The sequence below is a fragment of the Populus alba genome, chromosome 6, assembly GCF_005239225.2.
Source record: "Populus alba chromosome 6, ASM523922v2, whole genome shotgun sequence".
NCBI lineage: Eukaryota > Viridiplantae > Streptophyta > Magnoliopsida > Malpighiales > Salicaceae > Populus > Populus alba.
Window position 1 is genome coordinate 1,979,277 of NC_133289.1, and position 23,262 is coordinate 2,002,538.

Below are 23,262 nucleotides of genomic sequence, written 5' to 3' on the forward strand. Positions count from 1 at the left end.
AACTCAAGAATAAAAAGAAGATTGAGAGGAAGATATACTTTTATTAAGTGTTTCTCTTTGAGCTCTCTTAGCTATTCTCTTTCTTTTTATACTAGTTTATAATGTTGAATTACAAGCCTTTTTACAGGCATAAGTCCTAGACAATCAAGATATTTGACCAGGAGTAAGGCTGCTGCTACTCCTAGTCGATCATGGAAGACCTCACGACAGAGTCATTCCAACAGCTCCTTTTCGAATGAGACTACAGGCAACACAACTTCTTCTTCCTCACCCTCCTTATGATGTTCCTTGGTTTGTCTTAGGAACTAGTTATTTGTACCTGCTTTGGGTCTTAAGCCCTTTTAGTTCTATATGCTGATGCTTTTGTTAGCTTGGTTAATGTTGGTTCTGGATTGGTGGCCTTTGGGTCTGTTGTCTGGGATCCTAGTTGTTCTGCTATTTTGTTGCAGTTTACTGCCTGTAATTATTATGTACTAATGACTGGTGACCTTTGGGTCTGCTGTTAGGGATTTCCTAGTTGTTCTACTGCTTTTTGTAGACTGGTTTCTTGATGTATTTCTGGCTTCTGCTGGACTTGGTTGCTAATTGATGGCTAGATGTTGTTTGGGATTAACTTACTGCTATCAACTGCAGTTTTGGTTTGCAGGTTTTGAGGTGCATGGCGGTTTCAATGCTATGGTTGTTTTGGGTTTCTTGATGTATTTCTGTGGTTATTCAAGGGAGTTTGTTCCCTTTGATGATATATGTAATGTACTGCTAGTCTCCAGCTGAATCGCAAGCATGTCTTGCTGATATGCTAGTTTATTTTGCTATTGTAAATGGCTGTTATAGGGAGTCTGTTCCCTTCACCGATTTATGTAATGTACTGCTGGCCTTAGCTTGTTCCACAAGCTTGACTTGCTATTTTTGATCTATATAATTCTTACATTTGATTAAAAAAAAAGTTAAACTAATACAAAGAAATTCTAATATGAACATAAATTGTATTATGCCAACTGAACTAGGTGACCATTTCTAAATTGTTTGACCAATTCAACTTATTCAAGCCGGTCAACCAGTTTTCAACCGATAGACTGGTTCCTTTATTTTTTAGAAATGAAATTTGGTTTACTTTCAAAATCCCCTTAAACTTCATGTCTCTCATCTTGATAAAAAAAAAACATTATATTTAAGTAGTTTTATGAATATATTTGCAACTTGATCTTATGTTTTTACATACTCGACTTCAACTTTCTTCGGCCATTAAAAGGGGGTGAATCTAAAAGTAAATTGATGAAAATATTGCCCGTCGAGCAAAGAGCAGCTACACAGCTAGTTCTTGATGTGTTTTCACAACTCATGTACGAGTTTACCTCAACAATATATTGCTCCCTGTATTGCATCGTGATCTCATTGGTTCTGCCTTTCCTCTCCTCGCCTACTGTAATTTCTTTTGAGGGCTTTCAGCCCCTTTCTTCACACAAAAAGGTGAAAAAAATAATAAAAAAAAAAGCACTTCATTACAATGAAACCACCATGTCACCTTGAGAACAATACATTCGTCTTCAGCTTTAACTGTCTTTAGTTTAGCATGCTGTTTTATTTTTTCACGACAAAAGCACTTCCTTCACCAATTTGTCTAAATTCATAGACGATGAACCACTTGGACTATTGGCCTCCTCTGCTAGTTTTTTCCACTCCATGGCTTTCTTCTTCATGCTCTTACCTTTCTCTCCCTCCATCAACTCTCTCACAAGCTTCTCCACTTTATCTCTTTTCACATTGTTATCAGTCTCCATTCCAATTCCCCACTCAGAGCATGTGTACCCACAGTTTGTTTGCTGATCAACAAAGAATGGCCAACAAAGCATAGGCACACCAGAAGAAATGCTCTCAATTGTTGAACCCCATCCACTATGTGTTAGGAAACCTCCTATTGATGGGTGGTTGAGGACTTCCTCTTGCGGACACCAACTACAAATAAAGCTTCTTTCCTTGGTTTCTTCAGTGAATTTGGAGGCAATATCTTGGAGTCGCCAGTGACCATATCAGGCCTTATTATCCATAAAAATGGATGGCCACTTTTAGCAAGTCCCATGCCAAATTCAACAAGCTGTTCCTTCGTAACGGTTGTTATGCTACCAAAATTCACATATATTACTGACTTGGGTTTGTTGGAATCAAGCCATTGGAGACACTCAACCTCTTCTTTCCAAAGATTGCATCCAATAGAACTTAGATATACTTCTTGAATCGGATTGAGAAGCAATTGTAGTGGACCGATCGTATACACTAGAGGAAACATAGAGTAAAGGGCATTCAGAACTTCTTGCTCCAAAACATCAAAAGTATGGAAAATAACTGCAGAGCCTTCAGAAGCCCGCCCAGTACATTCCAAGCAGTATTTAAACATAAGATCATTTGGATCTGTTGTACGAACAAAACTTGGAAGGTCTCTTAGCCTTATATCTCTCATTCCTGGGATCCAATCTACAACTTTGTCCAAGTAGCCATTACTTAAAAAGCTCTCATCTGCAACAAAAAATAAAATAAAATGAATTCATATATTAGCTTTTTGATAAAAGGTAATGATACGTCAATGAATAAAAATGATCTTTTCCCTTGTTCACGGACCATCCAATGAACTAGTAGAAAATCTCAATCAAAATATATATAGTTACATTTTTTTTTTTCATTGCTCATACCTTTCAGTGGTGTAAGACCTTTCTCTCGGAGTGCTTGAAATTGTTTAAATCCCATGAAGCTGGAAGCAGAGATGGTGAAGAACAAAGCAATCGGAATTTGGCGCATCTCAGCAGCATCGATAGCGACGGGCATGAAACCATCAGAGACGATGCAAGTCACTGGGGGCACATTAGAAGATGCTGAATCATTAAGCTTGTCGAGGAGGTCATTAAACGGAGCTAATAAGTTCTTCTTGGCAGCCTCACAAAGTGCAGCGACATCTTGGGTTTCATTCTCATTTGAAGGAGGGAGGCCATCTGGAATGGATTCAAACCGAAAATCGGGCACGCCATTCATGGCATCAGGACCTCTAGATTTAAGCAAACGTTTATGATTAAACTCTATGTTGACAAAGGTTATGTGAAAACCTTTGTAATGTAGTAATTTTGATAGCTTAAGCATTGACTTAATGTGGCTCTGAGCTGGGCTGGGAATGCAAACTGCATGAGGCTTGTCAGCTAAAATATTTAAAATCATCTCTCTAATTCTTTGTTTCTTACTTTCTTTCAATATTTGCTCTATATATTGCCTACACACAATATAGAGATTCTGTCCCTATATAGAGCAAAGCTACCATTTTTGTACGTGTATACACACAACGATAGGTAAGGGTGTTTTTATAAGGAAAAGTTGGAATTCGGATCGTGTCTTTTTTTAAAAAAATTATTTAAAATAATTGTGATTAATGTTTGAAAATATAATAATAGTTATTTTTTAAAATATTTTTTATTTAAAAAATATATTAATATAATAATATCACGTGTGATTAACTAATTGATTACAGGACATATTAAATTAACATACATGATTTTTATGACAAATCATGATCTTTAAAAATTATGAAACTCTTTTAATTAAAGATGGGTTAACTTGAATTTATTAAATTTTATTAAAGTGATGTTGTTTTATTAAAAATAAATAAATTGAAATAACATTATATATATATATATATATATATATATATATATATATATATATATATATATAACATGGAGTAGATTGTTTATGCCTCAAATTCTCATAAATCACTCAAGTTTGATCGATCAACTTCTTCAACAATCCAAAACCAAACTTAGCCCTGGCTGAACTCCGAGTGAAGGGGTCATCGAATAAAACCACTGAGTTAAGATTTTATAACTATGCTGTCCATTATAAAAGAAATTAAAGGAGGAGGACAGATCATCAATTTCATCTTCTTCGTAGAAGCGAAGAGAGGTTCATTGTGTGCAATCACAACTTGCTGTCAATTATTATCGGCTGTCAATTATTATCAGGACGTATCTGTCGAGATTCATGAATGAGATAAGAACGTAGAAATTGCCATTTCATCTTGGCAAAGTCACAAAGGCATGAATATTCTCAGTTGAAATCACGGAAAAAAATATTGAACTAATTATTGCTTGGTATTAATTTTCCCAAGGACAAAACATCATATTTACGTTCAAATGGTTCAATGATTTTGGGTTCCTGCTGACTGAATCCTTCACAAACACTAGACGCCAAGCTTCTTTTCATGAAAAATCTCGTGAAATTAATGTTGCTCTTGCTTCTACGTTTTTTTTTAAAATATTGTTCATCTTGTAAAAAATATTAAATTGTTTTTCAGTATTTTTCATGATTTTAATATATTTATATAAAAAATAATATATATATTTGAGGTCATATTAGATCAACTCATATCAATCTGAGTTAACATGTTAAATTCACGACTTGAATCATAAAAATATAATAACTTTATATAAAGAAAATCAAAATAAAATATCAAGTCCATTTCCCAAACAACCCGAAATATATTAAATGATGAAATTAAAAATAAAATAATTAAAAAATAAGATAAAAAAATGACTCGAGTTAACCCAAAATAATCTGTCAAACCCACAACTCGAATTATAATGTTAGGATAACCTCATAGAAAGTAAATTGAAATAAATTATAAAGTCTAATTTTCAATCTACCTATCTACCTAATGTTAAATGATAAAATTAAGAAAACATTACACACACACACACACGTATAACCTGAGTAAATCTACGTAAACTCATCAAACTTATGACTCAGATCATGAAACTACAACAATATTATAGAAAGTAAATTATAAAAATAACTTGAATTAATCTGTTAAACTTACAACCCAGATTATTATACTGAAATAATCTCATATAAAACAAATTAAAACAAATTATAAATAAATTATAAAATTCAATTATTAATTAACTTAAAATAAAAAAAATAAATAATAAAAAAAGAGAGAGAGGATGCTATAGACATTTGCATAGTGAATGCCAAACTATTATTTGGGATGAGTATGAAGATAGTGCGGATTGATTTACTTCGACGAAACACATGAGTTTCCTTAATTTTTGGTGATGTAATTAGGTGGATTTGGTACGTGGTACATGAATTGAAATCAGGTAAAGATGGTTCCAATTTTATCCAAAATCTCCTCCTCCTCCTAACACCATTACCATCGTCATTATTATTACTATTATTAAATAAAAATTATTATTATTATTATTATAACCCATTTTTTGAATTCCCGCACAAAAAATACAAAATTAAAAAAAAATCAATTAATCAAAAAATATAGCATGAAAAGAGGATGTCAGCGCGCCTAGAAAATGTCAAAAAACATTAGTTGAGGAGTTTAAAAAAAATAAAAACATTGGAATTTGATAGTATATCATTGATCGATGAGAGGCTTGTTGATAATGATTAGAGAAAGAAAAGTACAAAATCAAATGTTTATGGACTCAATTAAATTTTATTGAAGGTTTAATTGAATTTATGGAGGGTTGATTACAACACAAAATTATTTTTAAGTCAATTTAGGCTTTAATTAGAAGAAATTAAAGTTATGGGGTCAAAGTAGAATTTTTTAGAGTTGATTTGGTCAAATCAAGGGCTTAATTACATAGATATTAAAATTTGATGGCCAATTAGGGACTTGATTGAAGAAATACAAAACCAATGACCAAAATGGAAAATGCGCGTGAATAAAGGGACTTTAATTGACCAAATTAGGGGTCAAATTGAAGAAATTAAAAGTTTATTTATCAATTAAAGGTCAAATTGTATAAATCTGAAACCAAGGACCAAAGGGAAAACTGCCTCGAAATCTAGGGTTTAAATTGAAGTTCTTCATGGGTAAAATTGAACAAAATTAAAAGTTTGAAGCCAAGTAGGGGTGTACAGAGAAATAAATCACAAATTGAAGGACTAAATCATAAGATACTGTTCATCTCCTTCTTCAGCGAGGCTGGTTGGGTGTCCCCTTTCTCAAGGCATTTGGCGCCTTGTTTCTTCACCAAATTGGATTAAAGGTACACTAAAACAATCCTATGATACCTGACTACACGCTAGTTAAGCATTTTAGGCTGATCGAAGCTACAGAGGCAATGGCACCGTCCCAAAGTGGCCAATCTGACAAGCCATTTTCCTGCACAAAACTAACAATTCATCATTGCTATTTTGAGCCGATGGTTGGTATGCTTTTGGGTCAAAACAAGAACTAAGATTTTGCACCAGAAGAGAAACGGTGTCCCTCTTTAACGACCTATAAATAGATTTTATCTTCATGTTCTAAGGAAGGAGGATCGAGGGTTCAAAGTTAAGAAAAAATCATCCTTTGTCCGGGTTCCCAGCATACATCTACTCCTCTCTCTATTTATCTCTCCACAATGGCCTCCTGCCACAACCATCAGAGCCACTGCTAGCTACCACCGTCCTCCCAGTCATCGATAATAGCACCTGCACCGTGAGAAAACAGAAGTAGAAGAAAAATAGAAACAGAAGGGGGAAGGGAGCAACGGAAAAAAAGAAGAAACCAAAAGAGAGAGACAGGGGAGTGAAAGAGCAGAAAGGAGGAGAAAGACAAAAGAAAAGGAAGAGGAAGGAGAAGAGCCATTGTTGCTCCGCCACCGCCAGAGAATAAATGATGAAGAATATGATAAACACAGGAGAGGGGCAAAGGCAATAGAAGGTAGCATGAAGAAGAAGAAGTAGTCCCTTGCAGCAGCCACCGTTTGCCACTACAGCAACACCACCGAGGTTCCCAGCCACTGCCACCCTAGATACAAGTTGCCACCAGCCCAACTCTTAGAGCGCCTCCATTACAGGTAACTCTTCGCTCCCTCTCGTCTCTGTTTCACATTTCTTTTCTTTGCATGCAGAATGTGCATTGTGCACGTTTCTGCAGGCAAGGAAAAATAATTACCTGGTTACTATGCATGAGCACCATAACCAGCTAATTATTTAACAGATTACTATGCTCATTAACTGGCTAATTATTTAACGGGTACATGAGTACAGTAACTAGCCCTGGTGGCCACGGGCCAGATCATCAACCCAGCCCCCAGGGTTGGGCTGAGTCCAACCCTGTAGCAGAGGTCCGGTCCAATTCCATTTTTTAAAACAAATAAAAATAAAAATATATTTGAAAATTTATGATTTTCCCAAATATTTTTCTACACCATTTTGATTAATATTGGTTTGTATTTTTATATCATAAAAATACAAAATCCGGTATTAAAATTCCTAGCATTTTAAAAAAATATTTTTGTTTTGTTTTCATACACACAGTCAAGTCTCTCAAAACTAAAAAAAAAATTATATTGTATTTTCATACAACAAAGAAAAATTTAATATATATATATATATATATATATATGTGTGTGTGTGTGTGTGTGTGTGTGTGTGTGTGTGTGTGTGTGTGTGGGCGCGCGCGCGCATTTTGGCTTTAATAACCAGTTTATTAAAGTCACAAGAACTTGACCAATATTTCAAAAAATCAAAAAAATATTTTGTTTTGTTTTAACGTATGAGATTATGAATTTATAAGTGAAACGTAGTCTCGATATTAAAAGGGTAGTTCTTTTATAGACATTAGAACGATTAGGTTTTACCCTATAAGATAAGAACTTCCTTACTGAGGAAGGCTTTTCTTGAACCATAGATGGACCAACAATTAAAAAAACATGACAAGACCTTATATTTTTTTATCAGACAATAAAACAATGCAGCTTACCTTAGGTAGAGCGTATTTGGGGTGTTAATACATTCTCTTTAAGCAATCAATCTCCATACCTGATCTCTGATACCAGTTAGGGTTCCTAGTAACCAAAAACTAGGTGGTGACTCTCATTCTCTTTTTTTTTTTCACTGATAAGAGACAAGAATTCCTTATTTCTCTATATTTTCCGGAATAGATAGACATATTAAACCTGAGAGAGTGGACTATCGCTGCGACGCCGCACACGTGCGACAATTATAGTTTTAAAATCTAATTTAAAGATCAAATCGAAACAAGACCTCAGTCACAGGTTGAAAGGGTCAACCCGTGATGAACCAATTTTATATATATATAAAATAAAATAATCAAAGTAAACTTCTTTCGAACAAATTTTTTTTAAAAAAAATCAATATATTTTAACTCATGTTTAATCCCAGGTTGACTTGGGTTTTTTACCTAGTGAGGTCGGATTAATTATTCCTTTATTTTTTTTCTTAAACTCGGATCAATGCAAGCTCTGTATCAGCCAAGTCTCATCTAATGTCTATGAAATATAAAATAAGATAATTTTTTTAGTTTCATTCAAAATATATTAAACACAAAACAAGACAATTATTTCTCAGACTCCTATCTAATTTGTTCATGTTTAGTCTAATTCAATCAATAATAACCAGCATTGCAAACAATACCTAAGGGACTACCTTATGTTCTACTTTGAAGTTATGAAGTGTGTGGGTTGGTAAAAAGGCCATTAATATGAACCATACTCTTCGGTCTTTCTCTTTCCCTAATGGACCTAACAGGGCTAGACTAAAACAATTATAATCTCATGTTTTATCTAGCTTATATATATTAAAGTTTTTTAATGAAATATAAAGTTAATTATATATATATATAATATTTTTTTTTTTTGCATGCATAACTAGTTTTGAGTTTTTTTATTTCACTGATTATGGAATCCTTCTGGCTCGGGTCCTATTGTTTTACAGCCACTGTTTTTAAGGCACAGCTCGCTAGTACTCGTCCTCTTCAGAATCACATGATCATCATTTAAAAACTTACAATTACAGGTAAGAAAAATTGAATATTTCCCTTTCCATTATCAAAGGTTATTTCAGCTAAGATTCCTAGTCTAAGTGTTTTCTTTTACAATGTTTTATGTGGTTTGTCACGTGATTACAGTGATAAATATATATATTTTTTAGAAATATATTAAAATAATATTTTATTTATTTATTTATTAAATTTATTTTTAACATGAATATATTAAAATGATTTAAAAAATTTTAAAAATAAAAAATCTAAAGCAAAATAAAAAAACATAACAGATATGCTTATTGAAAAACATCAGAACATATCATGGGACCCCAAAACAAGACAGAAAACAGAGGAAACAACTCATCTCCATGCGAATAATAATTCCAGATTTCTAGAATTTATTTTTTTTTCATGGCAAAAGCACTGCCTTCACCAACTCGTCTAAATTCATGGATGATGAACCACTTGGACCAGCGGCTTCCTCTGCTAATTTTCTCCACTCCATGACTTTTTTCTTTACCTCCCTACCTTTCTATCCTTCCATCAACTCTCGCACAAGCTTCTCCACTTTATCTCTTTCCGCATTGCTATCAATCTCCATTCCAATGCCCCACTCATTGCAAGTGTACCTACAGTTCGTCTGTTGATCAGCAAAGAATGGCAAACAAAGCATGGGCACCCCAGAAGAAATGCTCTCAGCTGTTGAATTCCATCCACTATGTGTTAGGAAACCTCCTATTGATGGGTGGTTGAGAACTTCCTCTTGTGGACACCAGTTTGAAATAAATCCTCTGTCTTTAGTCTCGTCAGTGAATTCCGGTGGCAATATGGCGGAGTCGCCTGTGACCATGTCAGGCCTTGTTATCCATAAAAATGGATGGCCACTTTTAGCAAGTCCCATTCCCAATTCAATCAGCTGCTGCTTTGTGGCGACTGCTATGCTACCAAAATTCACATAAAGGACGGAGTTTGGTTTCTTGGAATCAAGCCATTGGAGACACTCAACCTCTTCTTTCCATAGATTATATCCAACAGAATCTAGATCATCTTCTTTCATTTGATTGAGAAGTAATTGAAGTGGACCGATCGTGTAGACACGAGGAAACATTGAGTAAAGAGCACTCAAGACTTCTTTCTCCAAAGCATCAAAGGTATGGAAAATCACTGCAGAACCTTCAGATGCTCTCTCAGCACATTCCATGCTGAAGTTGAAACAATAATCATCTGGATCTGTTGTACGAAGAAAACTTGGAAGATCCCTCAATCGTATATCTTTCATTCCTGGTATCCAGTCTAGTACTTGATCCAAATAGCCATTTGTTAAAAAGCTCTCGTCTGCGAACAAAAATTAAATGCATATGTACCTTAACAGTTATGGGCTAGTAAATGAAGCCGACAGCAGAAGAGGAATTAGCGTAAAATCAGAAGAGAAGAAAGGTTCCCTAGCTTGAACTCAAATTTCAGGTTACGCAGCCGAAGGGCTACCCTGGAATTATAACCACGGATATGGTACATGTACTATACCATGATCCAGCATAAACTACCAGGATATTGTAATTCAATCAGAAAGTTTTAGTCCATAAGAACTGATCAGTTAATGTAGTAATCTATTTATTTCCATGGATGACGGCTAAGATGATGCAGAACATGAACTACTAGGAAATTTATCTAATGCCCAAATGAAATAACAGAAAATCATAATGAAGTTGTGATTTCAATTCCAATTCTTGCTCTTACCTTTTAATGGAAACAGTCCTCTTTCTTTGAGCTCTTTATATTGCTTAAACCCCATGAAACTGCAAGCAGAGATAGAAAAGAACAAGGCAACAGGAATTCCATGCCTCTGAGCAGCAGTGATGGCAGCTGGCACAAATCCATCAGATACAATGCAAGTCACTTGAGGACCATCTGAAGATGCTGTATCATTGAGCTTGGCAAGCAATTCATTAAATGGAGCTAGCAAGTTCTTCTTGCAAGCCTCCAAAATTGCTTGTACATCTTGGGTAGCATTCTCATCTGAAGGAGGGAGGCCATCTGGGATAGATTGGAACCGAAAGTCGGGCAAGCCATTCAGGGAAAAAGGACCTCTAGATTTAAGCAAGCGTCTATGGTTGAACTCTGTGTTCACAAAGGTTATGAGAAAACCTCGGTAATGCAGTAGTTTTGCTAGTTTAAGCATTGCCTTTACATGGCTTTGAGCTGGACAGGGAATACAGATTACATGAGGCTTGTCTGCTAAGGTTTTGCGAAACATGTCTCTAGCTCTTTCCTTCTTTCTCTAACTCTTTCTTTAGAGTAATTGTTTTGCTACTGTCGTCTTGCAAAGTGAAGCAAACACTTTACACAGGATACATTCTCTTATCAACAAGACTCTATATATAAAATAGCAGCCCAGTAGAGGTACAATATGGATTTTATCTTCTCTTTTAATTTTAATCTAATTAAAATCATTATTCTAGACTGATGCCGGCCATGGAATTTATTGGCTTTTGTATCAGTTGATAACGGGAGAAATTTCGTGGTTGTCTATGAATGCAGGCTGCCGTACGTAAAAAACGTTTGACATTAGAAAAGCCGGAAACAGTCGTTATTATAAATATGGAGCGGTGATCATACAGATTGGAGTGAGATGTGAGGAGGATATGCCTTCATAGAATACCAAAATTGAATTAGGGATAAGATCATTACAATCTAAATTAATAAATTTAAATTGAATGGACATATATATAATTCAATGCATGATAAAAATAGTCAATAATTTATCAACCACACACATTTTTGCAACTAGGCCCAAATTGTCATCTTCATGTATACATCCCTTGTTTTTTATATAAACTTCATACCTATTTTCTTGAAGCTGACAAATGCTAGACAAATTTGTTTTCAATTCTAGATCAAAGAAACCATTGGAGATGGTATAAACAATATTCTTTTTGGTTTGGATTATTATCATCCCTATTTCTATAATAAAAATTTTAGATTTATCATCAAACTTCACAAAATATTGATAAGATTCATTTAATTCAAAGAATATTGATTTATCTAGATTCATATAATTGCTATATTCTGTGTCTAAATATCATAAAATTTTGTCATTTTTATTATTACATGACGAGCCATCAATAAAGATATTTCATCTTTTTTCTCCACAAAATTAGATTTTCTACATCATTCTTTAAACAGTAATTAACATCGAAAATTGCTAAAGGAAAACCTCTAACTCTTTTAGTTTTTACTATAATAAAATAAAATTATAATAGTTTCTCAATCTTCGGCCATTAAAAAGGGGGTGAATCTAAAAGTAAATTGATGAAAATATTGCCTGTCGAGCAAAGAGCAGCTACACAGATAGTTCTTGATATGTTTTCACAACTCATGTACGAGTTTACCTCAACAATATATTGCTCCCTGTATTGCATCGTGATCTCATCATTGGTTCTGCCTTTCCTCTCCTCGCCTACTGTAATTTCTTTTGAGGGCTTTCAGCCCCTTTCTTCACACAAAAAGGTGAAAAAAATAATAAAAAAAAAAGCACTTCATTACAATGAAACCACCATGTCACCTTGAGAACAATACATTCGTCTTCAGCTTTAACTGTCTTTAGTTTAGCATGCAGTTTTATTTTTTCACGACAAAAGCACTTCCTTCACCAATTTGTCTAAATTCATAGACGATGAACCACTTGGACCATTGGCCTCCTCTGCTAGTTTTTTCCACTCCATGGCTTTCTTCTTCATGCTCTTACCTTTCTCTCCCTCCATCAACTCTCTCACAAGCTTCACCACTTTATCTCTTTTGACATTGTTATCAATCTCCATTCCAATTCCCCACTCAGAGCATGTGTACCTACAGTTTGTTTGCTGATCAGCAAAGAATGGCCAACAAAGCATAGGCACACCAGAAGAAATGCTCTCAATTGTTGAACCCCATCCACTATGTGTTAGGAAACCTCCTACTGATGGGTGGTTGAGGACTTCCTCTTGCGGACACCAACTACAAATAAAGCTTCTTTCCTTGGTTTCTTGAGTGAATTCTGGAGGCAATATCTTGGAGTCGCCAGTGACCATATCAGGCCTTATTATCCATAAAAATGGATGGCCACTTTTAGCAAGTCCCATGCCAAATTCAACGAGCTGTTCCTTCGTCACGGTTGTTATGCTACCAAAATTCACATATATTACTGACTTGGGTTTGTTGGAATCAAGCCATTGGAGACACTCAACCTCTTCTTTCCAAATATTGCATCCAATAGAACTTAGATATACTTCTTGTATCTGATTGAGAAGCAATTGTAGTGGACCGATCGTATAGACTCGAGGAAACATAGAGTAAAGGGCATTCAGAACTTCTTGCTCCAAAACATCAAAAGTATGGAAAATAACTGCAGAACCTTCAGAAGCCCGCCCAGTACATTCCAAGCAGTATTTAAACAATAGATCATTTGGATCTGTTGTACGAACAAAACTTGGAAGGTCTCTTAGCCTTATATCTCTCATTCCTGGGATCCAATCTACAACTTTGTCCAAGTAGCCATTACTTAAAAAGCTCTCATCTGCAACAAAAAAAATAAAATTGAATTCATATATTAGCTTTTTGATAAAAGGTAACGCAATGTCTATGAATAAAAATGACCTTTTTTCCCTTGTTCACGGACCATTGATAGCATTCTCGTCTGAAGGAGGGAGGCCATCTGGGATAGATTTGAACCGAAAGTCGGGCAAGCCATTCAGGGAAAAAGGACCTCTAGATTTAAGCATGCGTCTATGGTTGAACTCTGTGTTCACAAAGGTTATGAGAAAACCTCGGGAATGCAGTAGTTTTGCTAGTTTAAGCATTGCCTTTACATGGCTTTGAGCTGGACAGGGAATACAGATTACATGAGGCTTGTCTGCTAAGGTTTTGCGAAACATGTCTCTAGCTCTTTCCTTCTTTCTCTAACTCTTTCGTTAGAGTAATTGTTTTGCTACTGTCGTCTTTCAAAGTGAAGCAAACACTTTACACAGGATACATTCTCTTATCAACAAGACTCTATATATAAAATAGCAGCCAAGTAGAGGTACAATATGGATTTTATCTTCTCTTTTAATTTTAATCTAATTAAAATCATTATTCTAGACTGATGCGGGACTTGGAAATTAATGGCTTATATATCAGTACTTTGATAACGGGAAAATTTTCGTGGTTGTCTATGCATGAATGTCAGGCTGCCGTCCGTCAACAACGTTTCTCGTTAGAAAGGCCGGAAACAGTCGTTACTATAGAAATGGAGCGGTGATCTTACACATTGGAGTGAGATGTGAGGAGGATATGCCTTCATAGTATACCAAAATTAAATTAGGGATAAGAACATTTAAGTCTAAACTAGTAAATTTAAATTGAATGAACATATATAATCCAATGCATGATAAAAATAGCCAATAATTTATCAACCACCATGCACATGTTTTGACGAGTTATTCTATTCAAAGTAGTCGGAGTTGTTGCCTCTTTCCTCGTTGTTTATTGGTTTTTCTTTTTCAACGAATTCCAAATATCTTGAAGGTATCCTTTCAAGATTTATCTATCAATAATTAAAAAAAGTAATTATTTGCCTTTAAACCTTTTAAACGTTGTCCTTCTATCTGTATTATTTGCACTTCCATTATTGTGGATCCTCGAGTAGTTGACAACGACCTAACCGCGTACAATGAATGATGCAGTAGAAAAACACTGTAAATTAATGCTTATTATTATTATTATTATTATTATTATTATTATTCAATTATTTTAAGATGTTAATTTCAAAAATAAAAAATATTAAAAATATTTTCAAGTAAAAAACACTTTAAAAAAAATTAAGACTCCAGTTTTAGCTATTTTGATCTTTTTAGTTTGTTTATAGAAGTGAAAGAAAGGAAAATTCAAATTGTTGTTATTATGTGGATAATTTTTAAAAAAGTTTTTTGTTTGAAAATATATTAAATTTTTTTTTATATCATCACATCAAAATTATTGAAAACAATACTAAAAAAATTAATTATATATTTTTTCAAGATAATTTTTTTTTTTTTAAATATCCAAAAATTTCAGCTTCGCAATCCCAATTCCAAATAGGATCTTAATCGGTGAAAAACCACCAATAATTGATTAATTACTTTATAATAAAGAGAGATGCAATTTCCTAGCAAAGAAGTCTACATCTCGAGGACACGTTAATCTCATGCATCCAATAAAACATTGACTAATACAATGGGACTAGCATTACTTCAACTTTTCTTCATGATTTGTTAATGATGCAAAGCCATACTACATAATAGGCTTTGAAAACTTACTCTTATATATGTAATTTAATCACACTCCACATCAAAAAGCGACTTTAAGCTGGTTCAATCATATGATTTCAAGCTGAGAAGCATACATTTAAAAACGATCATATCGAAACAGAAAGTTTTTCGCTTGCTGCTAAAAGAACACCAAAATTTAGGGTGGGAAAAATTATCACCGAAACCAATTATTGTAGCATGGTCACTGGTATCGATTGCTGCTGGAGAGATGTTCTGCAAATCAGCATCATCATGTCCGGAAAGTATACAGAAGGAAATGAGATTTTAATGAAGGGATTTTATTGTCTTTTAAAAAAAAATAACAACAAGAAGGAATTCTTTTTTGTTGCTAACAAAAATAACAACAACAGAAATTCATGTGCTGGACTGTTTCGAGGTTCGAGCTCTCTGTTGAAAGTAGACTATATTCTAGTTCTAAAAACAGAACCGGTTTACAGGTTGAGAACCGGTCAACCAGTTCAAAAATGATTGAGTGATTTAATCGACAGAATACAATTGTTGTTTAGATTAGAGTTTTCTTATATTAGTTTAATTCTTCCTTGATTATATGGACCTTTATGCCTATAAAAAGGCTTGTAATTCAATATTATGAACAAGTACAAAAAAAAAAAATATAGCTAAAAGAGCTTTGAGAGAAACACTTGTTCTTGAGTTTGAGATAACAAATATTGGTGTCATGTCCTACTTCTTAGGAATTGAAATCAAACACGGAGAAAATAGAATTTTTATGAATCAAGAGAAGTTTGCAAGGGAGGTTCTAAAAAAGTTCAAGATGGAGGATTGTATAAAAGTGAATACTCTAGTTGAGTGTGGAGTAAAGATATCAAACAATAATGAAGGGGAGAATATTTACTCTACAACATTTAAAAGTTTAGTTAGGAGTTTGAGATATTTGACACGCACTCGTCCGAATATATATTTTTTTTTTTGGAGTAGGACTTGTGAGTATGTTTGTGGAGACACCTATTATGACACACTTAAGATCTTTGAAGTGAATTCTTTAGTATATCAAAAGTACTATTGATTTTGGCTTATTATATGGTTATTCTAATAACTTTGAATTTGTAGGTTATAGTGATAATAATAATGATTAGGATGGAGATATGAATGATATAAAAAACACAAGTTTTATTTTCTACATGGGAGACACATCATTCACATGGAGTTTGAAGAAGCAATATATAGTCACTTTGTTAAAAATAGTAATACAAAGTCAAAAACTCAAGAATAAAAAGAAGATTGAGAGGAAGATATACTTTTATTAAGTGTTTCTCTTTGAGCTCTCTTAGCTATTCTCTTTCTTTTTATACTTGTTTATAATTGTTATAACCCAATTTTTGACCATTTTATTTTTATTATTATTATTTTATTTATGGAAAAGGAAAAAAAATGATGAAAAATAATGATGATGATGATGAAATAAATAAAGAATGAATTAAATTTTGGGTTAAGGGCAATATGAATGGAAGTTTTGGGGTTTTATTGAACTTTGGAATTAATCTAATTAAGTTGGAATTAATTTGTTTAATTAAGGATTTAATTGAAGAATTGATAAATTTTTAGACTTAATTAAGCTTGGAATTAATTTAGTTCATCCAATCAAGGGTTTAATTGGAAAATTAATAAGTTTTGAGACTTAATTAAGCTTGGAATTAATTTAATTCATCCAATCAAGGATTTAATTGGAGAATTGATAAGTTTTGAGACTTAATTAAGCTTGGAATTGATTTAATTAATCCAATTAAGGGTTTAATTGGAGAATTGATAAGTTTTGAGACTTAATTGGACTTGGATTTAATTAAATTAATGAAATCAGGGACTTAATTGAAGAAATATTAACGTTTGAGGGCACGATTGCAATAAATTAAAATCCAAGGATCAATATGTAAATGGCGCTGAGATGCAGGGGTTCAATTAAAATTTACCCAAGGACTGTACTGCAAAAATTCAAAATTTCAAGGATCAAAACGCAAATTGCCATTAAACACCCCACTGTTCATCTCCTCCATCCCAATTCAACAGAAACGGCAGAGAACGTGGCAACGTTTTTTGCCCACGATGTGCCATTAATGCATGCTAGGAGGTGTAAGGTTGCTCGGTTGCTTATAAAGAGAAGCACAGCAAAGAGAAAAAGGGGGACCGAGGGAGAAGAGAGAGGAGCAGAACCGAAAAAAGGAAAGAAAAACTGGGGAGAAGAAAAAGCCATGCACGACAGGGAGAGAAGACAGAGAGAGTGAGCGACCGAAAAGGAGAAAACAAAAGGAAAAAAAAACTAAGAGACAGGTGAGAAAGGGCAGAGACACAAACAAGGAAGAGAAACTGGGGAGAAAAAGGGAAGGAGACGCAGGAGACTAGAAGAAAAGAGCAGACTTTTTGTTCCCCTGTTTCTTCTCAAAGAAACAGAGGAGGCCACGGAGAAGGGTCACGAGCAGCTGAGGAACAAAGCAACTACCCGACCAGTCCTCCATCACGTCTCCGTTTCCCTGCTTCCAGAGAGGAAGTAACACCGGGAACACAACAAGACGAGCAAAAACAGAGGGCCATAAGAGAAGGAAATACACACAAAACAGGGGACGGACATGAAGAAACTAAGCGGAGAAAACCAAAAACAGAGGTGAAGCGAAAGAAAAAACAAAAGCGGAGGAAGAAAATACCCAGCCGGCCACGCCTTCGTCATCGTTTTCGTTCCTACTTTTAGGTAAGCTTCCCACCCAGCCCATGTGGGCTGAGATAGGCCCAGCCCAAAAAAATAAAAAAATAGAAAAAGTAAAAAAATAAAAAAGCAGAAAAATAAAAAATAAAAAAATGTGTATGCATGAATAAAAATAATGTAAATTTATTGGTTTATTCACTGACGCCAGAGTCAGGAATAAAAATACCAGTTTAAATTTATATTATTTTTATTCGTTGTATTTTTATTTTATTTAGCTAGAAAAAAAAATGTGCATGCGTAAAAATAAATTTTATTTTTATTTATTTATTCACTAGCGCTAGAATAGGGAATAAAAATATATTGATCTAATTTTTGTTGTAGCTACGAATTTTTTACCAACGTCAGAGTTGGAATTATTCGAGCTCGAATATTCACTGGTGCCAGAGTCAGGAATATTATAAACAAATCATGACAGCATAAATTAATAAATATTTAGCAATTTAAGACAAAACCAACAATGCAGTCTGCCTTAGGCAGAATGTTTAAGGGGTGATAATATCTTCCCTTTTACGTAACCAATCCCGAGTCATAGAATCTCTGTTGACCAGTTAGGGTTCCTAGTGACCATAATACTAGGTGGCGACTCCTCAAACGAGATATTTTTTCTAAAAGAACCGGATGCCAGAATCTGTTCTTTTTCCATAATTAATTCAAGAGAATTATTATTTTTTAGGGCCGCCGTGATGTCGAGTGCGACAATAATGTTGAATTACAAGCCTTTTTACAGGCATAAGTCCTAGACAATCAAGAAATTAAACTAATACAAAGAAATTCTAATATGAATAGGAATTGTATTCTGCCAACTGAACTAGGTGACCATTTCTAAACTGGTTGACCAATTCAACTTATTCAAGCCGGTCAACTGGTTTTCAACCGATAGACTAGTTCTTTTATTTTTTTTTAAATGAAATCTGGTTTACTTTCAACATCCCCCTTAAACTTGACGTCTCTCATCTTGAAAAAAAAACATTATATTTAAGTAGTTTTGTGAATATATCTGCAACTTGATCTTGTGTCTTTACATACTCGACTTCAACTTTCTTGTTTGCGATGCAATCTCGTAGGTGATGAAATCTTGTATTAGTATGCTTACTTCTATCATGAATTACTGAATTGGTTACTAATGCAATAACTGAGGAATTGTCCACATAAATTTCAATAGGATTCTTTTATGGTATTCACAATTCCTTCAATAATCTCCTTAGTTATATGGAATGACAAACACATGTTGACAAAGTGACTATAGATTACTTCTTTTGAACTTCATGTGAATGTCATGTCTCCTATATAGAAAAAAAAAAAAAAAAAAAACTTGTAGTGCATTTTCTATCATTTATATCTCCAACCTAATCACTATCATTATAACCCAAACGATTAAAGCTATTAAAATATCCATAACATAAGCCAAAATCAACTCACATGTCCTACTCTAAAAATAATATCCGGATGAGTGGATGTCAAATATCTTAAACTCTCAACTAGGATTTTGAATGTTATAGAGTTTATTTTTTTCTCTTCATCATTCTTAGACATCTTCACTCTACACTCAACTGGAGTATTTATTTTTGCATAATCCTTCATCTTGAACTTAAGAACGAGAAGAAGATTGAGAGAAAGACATATTTTTATTAAGTGTTTCTCTCTAAGCTCTCTTAGTTATTCCCTTTCTTTTTTTATTGCTTAATAATGCTAAATTACAAGGTTTTTTATATATATATATATATAAATATAAAGTTCTAAATGATAAAAGAATTAAACTAATATAAAGAAATCTTGATCTGAACTGAACAAAGTCCGGAGAAGGAGTTAGGAAATTTGTTGCAAAAACATTACAAAGAGAAGTTTGGTCATGGGTGGTCTCAATATCTAAGGGAGGGAGACCATCAGGAATGGTTTCGAAACGCAAGTCAGGCAAACCGTCAAAGGCATCAGAGCCTTTTGATTTCAAGAAACGTTTGTGATTGAATTCTGTGTTTACAATTGTTATGAAGAAACCTCTACAACGCAGAAGTTTTGCCAATTTAAGATTTGCTTGATGTGGCTTTGAAATGGAACTGGAACGACAAATCATGAGGCCTGTGTGCTGGCTTGGGTTCCATTGTTTTACCTGGAGAAACTCATGGAGCTTTGCTTGCTTGTTATTTCATAGATAGCTGGACGATATTTATATCTAGTTAAATGCAGCCACTGTTTTATGGCACAACTAGCTGGTACTTATCCTCTTCAAAATCACATGATCATCGTTTAAAATCATAGAATTCTTCATTATTTTAATTCAGTTCTTTATCTTGCAATTCAGCTTTCACTCTCAAAATAATATGTAATTAGGTTTAAATTTGCACTCAAAAAACTTAATTATACAAAATAAAAATCTGATGATTAAATTAAAAATTTATATAAAAAAATACAATGCTGAAATTCAAAGTAAAATATAAAAGGATGAACAGTAATTAACATCGAAAATTGCTAAAGGAAAACCTCCAACTCTTTTAGTTTTTACTATAATAAAATAAAATTATAATAATTTCTCAATCTTCGGCCATTAAAAGGGGGTGAATCTAAAAGTAAATTGATGAAAATATTGCCTGTCGAGCAAAGAGCAGCTACACAGCTAGTTCTTGATATGTTTTCACAACTCATATACGAGTTTACCTCAACAATATATTGCTCCCTGTATTGCATCGTGATCTCATTGGTTCTGCCTTTCCTCTCCTAGCCTATTGTAATTTCTTTTGAGGGCTTTCAGCCCCTTTCTTCACACAAAAAGGTGAAAAAAAAAAAAGCACTTCATTACAATGAAACCACCATGTCACCTTGAGAACAATACATTCGTCTTCAGCTTTAACTGTCTTTAGTTTAGCATGCAGTTTTATTTTTTCACGACAAAAGCACCTCCTTCACCAATTTGTCTAAATTCATAGACGATGAACCACTTGGACCATTGGCCTCCTCTGCTAGTTTTTTCCACTCCATGGCTTTCTTCTTCATGCTCTTACCTTTCTCTCCCTCCATCAACTCTCTCACAAGCTTCTCCACTTTATCTCTTTTCACATTGTTATCAATCTCCATTCCAATTCCCCACTCAGAGCATGTGTACCTACAGTTTGTTTGCTGATCAGCAAAGAATGGCCAACAAAGCATAGGCACACCAGAAGAAATGCTCTCAATTGTTGAACCCCATCCACTATGTGTTAGGAAACCTCCTATTGATGGGTGGTTGAGGACTTCCTCTTGCGGACACCAACTACAAATAAAGCTTCTTTCCTTGGTTTCTTCAGTGAATTCTGGAGGCAATATCTTGGAGTCGCCAGTGATCATATCAGGCCTTATTATCCATAAAAATGGATGGCCACTTTTAGCAAGTCCCATGCCAAATTCAACGAGCTGTTCCTTCGTCACGGTTGTTATGCTACCAAAATTCACATATATTACTGACTTGGGTTTGTTGGAATCAAGCCATTGGAGACACTCAACCTCTTCTTTCCAAAGATTGCATCCAATAGAACTTAGATATACTTCTTGAATCTGATTGAGAAGCAATTGTAGTGGACCGATCGTATAGACTCGAGGAAACATAGAGTAAAGGGCATTCAGAACTTCTTGCTCCAAAACATCAAAAGTATGGAAAATAACAGCAGAACCTTCAGAAGCCCGCCCAGTACATTCCTAGCAGTATTTAAACATAAGATCATTTGGATCTGTTGTACGAACAAAACTTGGAAGGTCTCTTAGCCTTATATCTCTCATTCCTGGGATCCAATCTACAACTTTGTCCAAGTAGCCATTACTTAAAAAGCTCTCATCTGCAACAAAAAAAATAAAATTGAATTCATATATTAGCTTTTTGATTAAAGGTAATGCAACGTCAATGAATAAAAATGACCTTTTTCCCTTGTTCACGGACCATCCAATGAACTAGTAGAAAATCTTAATCAAAATACATATAGTTACATTTTTTTTTTTCCGTGATCATACCTTTCAGTGGTGTAAGACCTTTTTCTCGGAGTGCTTGAAATTGTTTAAATCCCATGAAGCTGGAAGCAGAGATGGTGAAGAACAAAGCAATCGGAATTTGGCGCATCTCAGCAGCATCGATAGCGACGGGCATGAAACCATCAGAGACGATGCAAGTCACTGGGGGCACATTAGAAGATGCTGAATCATTAAGCTTGTCAAGCAGGTCATTAAACGGAGCTAATAAGTTCTTCTTGGCAGCCTCACAAAGTGCAGCGACATCTTGGGTTTCATTCTCATTTGAAGGAGGGAGGCCATCTGGAATGGATTCAAACCGAAAATCGGGCACGCCATTCATGGCATCAGGACCTCTAGATTTAAGCAAACGTTTATGATTAAACTCTGTGTTGACAAAGGTTATGTGAAAACCTTTGTAATGTAGTAATTTTGATAGCTTAAGCATTGACTTAATGTGGCTCTGAGCTGGGCCGGGAATGCAAACTGCATGAGGCTTGTCAGCTAAAATATTAAAAATCATCTCTCTAATTCTTTGTTTCTTACTTTCTTTCTATATTTGCTCTATATATTGCCTACACAATATAGAGATTCTGTCCCTATATAGAGCAAAGCTACAATTTTTGTACGTGTATACACCCAATGAAAGGTAAGGGTGTTTTTATAAGGAAAAAGTTGGAACTCGGATTGAGTTTTTTTTTTTTTTTTTTTAAATGATATTGTTTTCTTAAAAAAATAAATTAAAAACTACGTTTTTTTTTTTTTTTGGATATAAATTTACTAAAACATTGACGAGATTGCTTAGGTCGCAAATTCTCATCAAATCACTCAAGTTTCATCGATGAACTTGTTCAACCATTCAAAACAAAACTTAGCTAGGGGTGAACTCCAAGTTAACGGATCATTGAATGAAACCACTGAGTTAAGATTTTATAACTATGCTGTCTGTTATAAAAGAACGAAGGAGGACAGATCAATTAATATTCTTCCCAGAAGCGAAGAGAGGTTCACTGTGTCCAATCACACACCTTCAACATCTGAAGGTTTTTTTTTTATATATATAAAGAATCAGGGCTGTCGATTATTATCTTTGCAAAAGATTGTTGTTAGTTGTTAGTGTTGGAAAGTGTGGTAGTGATTATTTTTTAAATATTTTTTATTTAAAAAGTATATTAATATAATAATATAATGTGTGATTAACTTATTGATTACAAGACATATTAAACTAACATAACATACATTATTTTTATGACAAATCATGGTCTTTAAAAAATATGAAACTCTTTTAATTAAAGATGGGTTAACTTGAATTTATTAAATTTTATTAAAATAATGTTATTTTATTAAAAATAAATAAATAAATTGAAATAACATTGTTTATATATATATATATATATATATATATATATATATATATATATTTCATAAAACATTGACTAGATTATTTAGGCCGCAAATTCTCATAAACCACTCAAGTTTGATCGATC

At 33.9% G+C, this 23,262-nt stretch overlaps 2 protein-coding genes and 2 pseudogenes across 2 annotated transcripts; all 4 read right to left on the minus strand.

The window, feature by feature from the left end:
* Positions 1-1,347: 1,347 nt before the first annotated feature.
* LOC118052925 (7-deoxyloganetin glucosyltransferase-like) lies at positions 1,348-3,291 on the minus strand (annotated as a pseudogene).
* Positions 3,292-9,046: 5,755 nt separating this feature from the next.
* LOC118052929 (7-deoxyloganetin glucosyltransferase-like) lies at positions 9,047-11,287 on the minus strand. The gene is made up of 2 exons (XM_035064029.2): positions 10,508-11,287; positions 9,047-10,105 (listed from the first exon to the last, which is right to left on the minus strand). Exons 1-2 carry the CDS (start codon positions 11,022-11,024, stop codon positions 9,303-9,305), a joined length of 1,320 nt encoding a protein of 439 aa, XP_034919920.1. The 5' UTR covers positions 11,025-11,287; the 3' UTR covers positions 9,047-9,302.
* An 808-nt stretch (positions 11,288-12,095) lies between these two features.
* On the minus strand, positions 12,096-13,375 carry LOC118053124 (7-deoxyloganetin glucosyltransferase-like). The gene has a single exon (XM_035064285.2). The coding sequence runs from the start codon at positions 13,264-13,266 to the stop codon at positions 12,397-12,399; it is 870 nt and encodes a 289-aa protein (XP_034920176.2). The 5' UTR covers positions 13,267-13,375; the 3' UTR covers positions 12,096-12,396.
* Positions 13,376-20,574: 7,199 nt separating this feature from the next.
* Positions 20,575-22,420, minus strand: LOC118052928 (7-deoxyloganetin glucosyltransferase-like; annotated as a pseudogene).
* Positions 22,421-23,262: the final 842 nt, after the last annotated feature.